The following is a 9,212-nucleotide window of genomic DNA, read 5'->3' as shown; positions in this document are numbered from 1 at the left end:
TAAGCATTTCATTCAAGTGTTTTTCCTTGTCCATGTGCAATGTCTTGTTAGGATCTTTGTAAGGTATCGCGCTCCAGAGGGCGACTGTGGTCAAGTTACCTTATGTTAACTTAATTTTGCTTGACTCCCTCACAGCTGTCATCCAGCTCACAAGTTCATCAGATTGCTACAATTCTTGATGCCATGAGGAAATTACAAAAGTGAGTCAGTATAATCACTTTGCTCTTATCACTGGTCATGATTTTGTCATCATTTTCATAAATACTAGCTAGACATGTTGATAAAGTTTATTGTCATTCTTAACAGCTGTTGTGTTGCCTGGAGGTAATTATGGTCAATTACATTACTAGATTTCTGAAATATTCCATCCATTTACCTGTCTACATAACATTTCCTTCACTGCACAAACAGACAAGAGCTTGTCCTTCGCCCGACAGGCTATGATCACCATTGTGCTACGCGCGTAAGCTTTGTGGGAACCTGGCGCTACAAGTACAACAGTCTGCGGCAAGCTCTAGACCTCTGCTATGGAAACGACAGCCATTACAAACTTTTAACTCCATCAATAATTATCATATCAATCCTTAACATTAATTTGTCATTTGGAGCTGTGTGTGCGTAAGATCGGGCAATTTATCATAAACTGGTTTAGTTATTATTTGCTCAAAAAGTGTAGGAATTCAGTGTGAAGCTAGGTTCGGGTTTTAGGAATTTTCATTCTTTTTGAGGTACGATTTGAAGTTTTTATCTGTGTAAGGCAGATAAGTAATATTCTCTCTTTTCTTCAGTTGTAACAGGTAGAATGCCACTGCAGGAACTGTTGTTGTGTGTTGTGCTCTAGCTGTCAAGTGCATCGATCAAGGATTGAGCAGGGTTCAAAGGCAAATTTGAGGACCAAAACAAGAGAAAGAGAGAAATACATAACCAGATGCATGTAGTAAATAATCATTGAATTTTTTATCGTGAAAACAATACTGCATAACTGAATTGAGTAAACAAGAACAGTTATTTTACATTTTGCTCCCTGGTCTACATCATCATCATTATTATTATCACTAAATTTATTATTCAGCAGGGCTTTACTCTAGGTCACAAGTATAGGTTACATTCCACAGGTCAAGAGTACAGGTCAGTGCTCCATCCATAACTTACCAAACCACACGGATTCCCCTCTATCTGATAGACCTTTTCAGCATTCCGTTCCAGTAAGCAAACATAAAATACTAGGTCAAGGCTCGGGTGGACAATTTCATACAAATCACTGTCACTTTTAATGCCATTCATGTATGTGGCATGTACCATGCTTACCTGTGAAGAAGTGACCTAGGGTAAATTTAATAAAGCTTTTACAAGTGTGATTCACAAGTGTAGCTATTGTTTTCAGACTCTAAGACAATGGCTACACTTTTAAATTGCAGGTGTAAAAGTTTTATTAAATTGACCCCTGTATTTCCAACCCCACACCAGAGCACTGGGCGTCGATAAAACCCGGAACATGAAAAAATAAAAGTAATTTTCATGAAAAAAAATTAATTAAATAAAATGATAATAATAACATAGTTTTTGTAAAAATTAATAATAACAAAATAACATAAAATAACAAAAATAAATAAGTAAATAAATAAATAAATGATTAAGAAAAAGAAACTCATCTCCGAGTATGAGAAAACAATATTTTGTCGCAAATAATTTGTTGGACGAGTGAAGGTCCATGCAAATGACAGTAATGAGTGAAGGCTTCCTTCTAAATTCAAAATATATTAAAATGGGTCGCGAGGAGGGGGGTTTTCAAGCTTTACTCACACAGCTACCTCATGTTCCGGGTTTTATTGATGCCCCAGAGCACTGGGCTCCTTTCAATTTTCCTTATAGAATATACACTTTATTGTTGTTATTATTATTATTATTAACAAGCTACATTTACATAAAGTCCATTTCCTCCCACAAATAACAGGTGCTAGTCGAGGCGGGCGGAGATAATAGGTACAGCAGTCAGTAATAATGAAATAAATAGATATATATTGTTGTTGTTGGAAATAAAGACTGGTGCCATAATTTATTTCAAAAGGAGCGTGTGATTTTGTCCTTCATCTTTGGGAATTAAAACAGGACAGTGCAACCTCCATATATTAACAAGGGGTCATTCCACTGGGTTTTAGCCGGTTTTTTTGGTTTTTTGAGGTTTCGCTGTATTAAAGATGTTTAGAAACGACAGCAATTTAGGGAACCCAGATTGCCGAGTTAGAGGGGTCTTATTTTCGCGATTTAAACCCCCACATTTTCTGCGACTTGTAGTTACTTTGCCCCATCGCCAAAAAAGCGAAATTTTTCACCAATACGGTTTTTAATTTTGGAGCGCTTGGTTTAGTTAGCCAATAGGATTACCGCTATGCGGTAGTCCTCAGACACACAAGTATCGCTTTGTTGACAAAATGGCGGAAGTGAGAACAGGTGTCGAAGACTTTCAGTTTAAGATTCATGGAACCTTTTGAGGCTTTTTCTGGCAAACAGACAGAGAACACGATCAGTCGATGTTCTATTGGAAGATCGTAAGTGCTTGCCAAATGTCCGAGGGATTTTTGTCCCGCGTACATCAGTATTTTGATAGACGTATACAAAACGCAAACCTAATTTTTATCTTCATAGGGGAAAAAAGCAAAACGAACACCGAAGAATAAAGCCAAATAGACTGATTTACCAAGCAAGTTACGTTCTGAAATTTCCATAGTCGTGAAAAAATTTGCAGTGCTGTTTAATCTTTCAAGCATAAGCTTAATTAATTTGACATATGCCTTAAGGTATTGCTTCTTGGCGGTTTCAAAATCCATTTTCTTCTTCCATTCTCCCATGATAACGTGACTGCATAGGTGTATAGATCTAGAGCCACACATATTTAAAATTGAGGGTGAAAAACTGAATGAATGTATTCAGTCTTTTGATATAATGGCGGAACCCTAACCCTAACCTTAAAACGCAAGGGTAAAATTTTAGCCGGAAAAAGTAGGTGAGGGGGGATTTCTCACTGCAACTATTCATTTGGAATGAATTTGCTTAAATAATAACCCTTACCACCTGTCTGGGTAAAACTTTGTATTTAGACTATAATGCACTGCTTTTCTTAGTGAGGATTTGTTTCCTTTCAATATGGAGGTTGAAACTTGGCAAAATAGAAAGTGTTCTAAAAAGAGATCTCAGACTGAGAACTGAAAAAAGAATTTGAATTTCTCTGTTCAGAGTTTTGTCGGCAGTCTAATCGTTGTTCAATTCCTTTCTCTGAACTGCAAACCTTTTTAGCAAAATGCAGGTGAAAGCAAAAGAATATTTTATTGCAGTTGGTTGGCAGGCTCCATTTATAGCGATGGTAGCCAGAATTAAAGGAGACACTTTTGAGTGTGTTCTCACCTTTGGGGGCACAGCGACCTACTTCCCTTTTGTGGCGGTTATTGAAAATAATATTATAGCAGTGGACAAGCACACATTTTCTCTAACTATCATGTCAATTTTATTTTAAATGTTAACTTTTGGTGGGGCAGTATCACACTGATCATCATTTTGTTATAAACTTGAGCAAAACTACCCATCATGATTGTCACAAAAATGAATTTCTTCAAGAAACACTACTGCAGTACGTCGAGTATTTATTAACGGTTTGTGAGAAACTTTTCAAAAATCTTACAAACATAACATTTCTGGAACACACTGGCCCATATTGAAGTCCAAAATGAACATACTAGTTAAAGTTCATAGTCTGACTTAAAATCTCTTCTATCTTCCAGAGTTGGGTCTTATTGGAACACACTCCTGTCAATTTCTTCTTCTTCAGCGTGATCTTCTGACTGAAGAAACCACAGCCATTTGCTATTGGTGTCTGGTATGCACCTGCGACGGATGAACATCAGAGCTGCAATTTGGCTGCGGTGATCGTTGTGATGACCAATTGCACTAGCTATCTTAGACAGGTTACACCAGACATTGCCCCAACCTTTCTGCAAGAGAAGGTGTCGTAGCCGTGGACAGAGCATGATTAGCATGCCAGTGTTTGCAACATATCGCAGTCTGGATGCGCTACAACTTAGTATGTCTTCAAAGGCCCTGGAAACCTGAATCCTCCTATCTTCAGGCATGTCTCCAGTGTTCAAACATTCTGTGATGAAGGGTGCCAATTCTAGCATGGCAGTCAGGCGTTCATTGCGTTTTAAGCCAAGTGCAGTCATTGTGCGTTGGTCCAGCTTATTCATCAGCATGCAAACAGCACAGGTTTGGTTCCTACATTTGCCTCTCACACTGGCGATATTTCCCCCTGCTTCCTGGCATAGACAGTATGGGCAATTCTGGTCTCCTTCATCCTGTGAATCTCTGGCCACTGGTTCTCCGAGGCAGGTGCAGTCCAACCGAGAAGCTGTCCAAACATCGCACACTCGCTGCTGCACTATTTCTTCACGTTCATCTGTGTATACTCGAAGAGCTACAGTTTGTCTAGCCTCTTCTAAAGTCTGTGTTTCTGAAGATCTCGCCTGTTCTACCTAGGGAAAAAAAAAGAGTAACAGGTGAGTTGGATTGAATTAATTTTGATGAATTTTAAACTGTTGAAGTACACAATTAACGCTCTTCAGAATGGGGAATTTCAAGTTCATTCTTCAGAAAGTACTGTCAATGCATTTACACGACTTTAAAGGACTAAGAAGTCTCCAATCCTACTATTTTCACTGGGTGCTTTGTATCAATGAAGTAAATGAAAAATAATAAAAAGTGCTTTACAAGTGCAAGCAGTGAAAATTTAAAAAAATAAAAATCAGGTGAAAATTTTTTTACCTACGTTCATTCTCAATTTTCCTTGTCTCTTTAACAGGTCAGATTGACTCTCAATTTCCTTTGTCTCCCGGCCCAAATTATTCATGAATTAGGGCTATGAACAAAGGAAAATTGAAAATCAGCCTAGGTAGAAACATTTTGACCCAAATTTAACTTTGACCTGTTATAAATACATCTCAAGATGATTTGTTTTCACAGGAAATAGGATGCAAATTAAAAATTATGCAAACCATCAGCAAATGCCAATCTAATATTTTTGAAGTTAGCACCTATCAAATCATTTTGTCAAACCAATGTGCAGTTTTTTAATGTTTTTTAATTTTAGTTCACCTGCTGTGGGTTGCAAGGTTGGTTCTCCTGCAGGAACTTTTGAAGCCTGTTCAATGACTCAGTGTTGGGGATACGTGTTGCTACGATTCCTGGTAGTGCTAGCAGACGCTCGCGTGGGCTGGGTACTGCTTGCGGCCGTGGTTCTTCATCCCTCTGTCTTTGGTTGTCGGCAGCTGGTGCTCCCTCGGGGACCTGGGATGCTGTAGTCCTGGGTACAACACGTCTGGGAGTTTTCTGCTTTCTTTTTCGTACCATCCCAGAACTGCCACTGGGTCTTCGTGTTGCTTCCGCTGTAACTTGCAGTGCCTGTTATAACCATAATACACTAATTTTACGATCATTTTCATCATCCAAGACCTTTGTTTTAGAGAACTAACAAGATGTAGATCGTCTTCACTGTCACGCAACAAAAAAATAAATTGGAAACCGTCCAGTGGAAGAAGCCAAGAAAATGAAATGTTTTAAAAGACTAATTTTTAAACAATTTATCCAAGTCTCAGGTCTTTGTGGCCCAAAGTTTCTGAGTTATTTGCCAAAACGTTTCGCGCACCTAATACTTGAAATGGTTATACAGCTGAAAATCAAGAGGAGAGACTTTTTCCAACGAGACAGCATTCCTATTTTGGTGTCACGGACTGTGAAAACTCGGAAGTTCAAATTGCTGTACTTTCGAAATGAAACATGCTACAGGAATGGAAACTTGTACAACGATTTACTTTTTGTTTGTCTTCAACCTAGTGTAAATGAGAAATTCGTGAAACCTTGCTATTTTGACCTTACAATTTGATGACGTCACTATGAAAACCATCTATATCTAACCCTTCTATTTACCAGGGATCGGATATGGACTGACTTACTCTTAATCACATGAGAGACCCTACCTGAGTTGTTGTCTGCGTAGACGTGGACACAGACACATAGCACTGCAGCAGATTTTCTACATGTCTGGTCACGGATGAACTGTATTCTGGTGTTCCTTGTGATGGAAGTGGCTCTCTTTCGTCTGCAGCATCCCAGCTAACAGAAAGCTCCGATTCATCTGAACTGCTGTGGTTGTCGTCTGAAGCAGAAGCTAGCATACGCCTCCAGTGTGAAGAACTTGCCTGTCGGAGCCCTTGTACTTGTTCTGATACCAGTGGCGTTATGGTGAGGAAGTCAACTCCAAAGCGTGCCATCATGTCAATTAGACGTACAGGTTTGTCTGTTTTTCCTGCATATCTGATTGCCATAGCCCGCGCAAGCATCAGCTCTGTTGTGGTCAATCCCAAACCTTGCATCATTTTTTTGGAGGTGAAAGCAGCTATGTCACCTGCAAGAGAGTCAATGTCAAAGGTAATAATGACAACTCTGCTAGCACCAAAGAAAAATCAAACCTGGGATTCCTCAGTAATTCACCTCAGTTATTACATCTTGTGTTTTCGATGCAGTGCATCTGATTACCTTTTGTACAAAGTGATTATTTTGTTCTCGTGAAGGGCGATTGCTGAAGACATGCAATACAATGAAATACTATACCCATGCTACATCCAGGAGTTTTTTGAAGAAAAAATTGTTAAAACATGTTTTCATCATAGTGCTGTATTATCAACCCTTTAAGCCCCAATATCTACATACAAATTCTCCAGACTGATCTCCATACATTTCCTTAAGATATTAGTTGAGAGAATTTGATGAAAGATCAAAGATTTTTCTTTGTGATCATTTTATTAATTCTCTTAGACTGCACTTGACAATCTATGGATATCGTTAGGAGAAAATTGATGTTGGTCACTATTGGCACTTAAAGGGTTAATATTCATTACTATCATTTTTCTCAGTTACCTGGGGACAAACTTCGAATTGCTTGGTTTGAAATGCGTGCTGCCACAGTGATGTTGCCAGGCAAGATTCCACGATGGCTGTTAATGATAAGACGACGAGGGAAACCATGTGTGAACTGTGCAGCGACATCGCTCCAGTGGGGAGCATTCAAGATCATGACATTCCCAAAGAGGTCAAGGCGTATTAAGTTCAAGTTGCGGTCGAATGCTTCGTTGCCATATTTCAGGGTTACATCCAAGGGTTCTCCTGCGGTTAGAAACATCTCCTCCTTGGACAGTTCATTTCTTCTTTCTTGCGAGTGGTCTGACTCTACCTGCTCTCTTCCGCACCATTCCTCTCTTTTCTGTACATAGCGTGAACAATACGCCCTGCATGTCTGCAGGTCTTCAAACACCACTTCTCCAGCTCCATCATCAGGAAAAAGCCCATTGGGCAAACGCAAGCTGTCATACAGAAACAAATTGAAGTTAAACTGCATTCTCTCTTCTGGTGATACTGCCAGTCCAAGTGGGAAATACGGTACGATAATGACCGGTGCAACATTTCGGCTTGTGGATGGCTGATTTTCACGTTGGTTGTCCAAGGCTACGTGGAACATTGGTGGGTCCTGGGGTTGTGTTCCATCATCGATGAGTGAGTCGTCGTCACGGCTAGAGGAAAAAAAAACATGAATTGCCATGCTTAAAAGCTACTTCGGTTTCATTTCTGAATATGGGTGAATCCTTGTTTACATCTTTTGCGTCATTAGCATTGGCTCATCATTATCTCATGAAGAAATAAAATTTTTGAATATTGAAAGAGCATAACCATTTCAGTTATCTCTGACAATTTTAGCCCCATCGATATATATATATACAATGAGCACGTTTTTTGGAGAACTACTAAGGCATGGATTATGATGATATTAACAGAGCTATAATAATAATAATAATGATAATAATGATAATAAAAATAATAGTAAAAAAGTTTTTACTGCTATTTTGATTATGCTACAATATTTCTCGAACACTGAAACCAAATTAATTGGCTGCAAATTTTCAAGGGCATCATTTTAATTCTAACGATTTGACAAAAAAATATTTGAGATCTGTGAATTTTTGTGGCAATATTTAGAACCTTGAGGACTCGACCTCACTGGAACTAAGTCCAATTACTCCTGGATTTCACTTAATTTCACAGTCATTTGGTTTTTTAGACTACTGCTTTGCTTGAACAACTCCCGGCGGGTGTGTCCATGCAGAAGGGGCACCCCTTCCATGATTCAAGTATATAAAAGAAAAGAGGGGGGACGGGGGAGCTATGATTGTGTTTTCTTCGGAGTTTTTGAAAACTTTGCTAGAAAGAAAGAAAGAAACCAGACATTCCCTGTCCCAATAAGTAACTCTGGAGGAGTAGATAGAATCTAATATGTGCCCACTAAATAAAATTTAATATACCTTTCCTCGCCTGGACTGTCATCTTCTTCAACGGGGCCAGCAGCACGGGAACTGCAATGTGAAAGAGTTTTCACTATGAACACCAATTAAAAATCGAGCGTGTATAGGATCCTGGAGTGTTCAAAGTGCAATGCAGAAAAGAAAGAAACGGAAATAAAATTTTTCCAAATGAACACTTTACTACGTGAATATTTTACTGCGTGTGTTTCACCTCGGGGAAAAAAAACAGACCACTCTACAAAAGTATCCTTGGCGTTTTCCGGGCGAAAAGTTACTAGGTTTTTTAGGGCGTTTAATACCAACCTGCTAGTTTCCGCAGCTTGCGTTTCGATCAGCTCCGAACTTCTTGCTGGATTCTCCGCCGCTGTTTTTGTACGCTTTATTCTCGGCATCTTTGAATGAACCTTAACAGTAAAAGTTGTTATGGGGAATGATTTAAAGATCCCAGCTAGGCTGTGTTTAAATAACAGTGTTTACATCATAGCTCCAAACAGATCATTACTAATCAGATTAACAGGGGTTTATTTCTTTCTCGATGAGGTAATATTTACGATCAAAGTTAGGACCCTCGAGCGAATTTTAGGAAGCTAACAGAGAAAAGAGAGAAGCTATGAACACGTAAGAACAATTATGTAATAAGGAATTCAAAAACGACGCTGTATTAGGTCAGGTTTAATGAGTTATTCACTTCAAAACGATGCGTACGCCATGATTCTCGATTCTTCCCCACATTACATCATAGCTTCAAGTTTCCAAAAATGGCACCATTGTTTCCGCGCAGATTCTGCGCGATGACAATGGATGATTGACAGC

At 39.0% G+C, this 9,212-nt stretch overlaps 2 protein-coding genes across 2 annotated transcripts; both read right to left on the bottom strand.

Annotated features, from left to right (window-relative positions):
* Positions 1-3,785: 3,785 nt before the first annotated feature.
* Positions 3,786-7,322, bottom strand: LOC140952319 (uncharacterized). Its single transcript, XM_073401741.1, has 4 exons — positions 6,964-7,322; positions 6,024-6,451; positions 5,143-5,448; positions 3,786-4,523 (listed from the first exon to the last, which is right to left on the bottom strand). Exons 1-4 carry the CDS (start codon positions 7,223-7,225, stop codon positions 3,786-3,788), a joined length of 1,734 nt encoding a protein of 577 aa, XP_073257842.1. The 5' UTR covers positions 7,226-7,322.
* Positions 7,242-9,131, bottom strand: LOC140953404 (uncharacterized). The gene is made up of 4 exons (XM_073402887.1): positions 8,703-9,131; positions 8,400-8,450; positions 7,329-7,613; positions 7,242-7,254 (listed from the first exon to the last, which is right to left on the bottom strand). The coding sequence occupies exons 1-4, from the start codon at positions 8,789-8,791 to the stop codon at positions 7,242-7,244; spliced, it is 438 nt and encodes a 145-aa protein (XP_073258988.1). The 5' UTR covers positions 8,792-9,131.
* Between the last annotated feature and the right edge of the window lie 81 nt (positions 9,132-9,212).

This window comes from Porites lutea, chromosome 11, assembly GCF_958299795.1.
Source record: "Porites lutea chromosome 11, jaPorLute2.1, whole genome shotgun sequence".
NCBI lineage: Eukaryota > Metazoa > Cnidaria > Anthozoa > Scleractinia > Poritidae > Porites > Porites lutea.
Note: the sequence above shows the minus strand (reverse complement) of the source record. Positions and strands in the feature narration are given on the sequence as shown.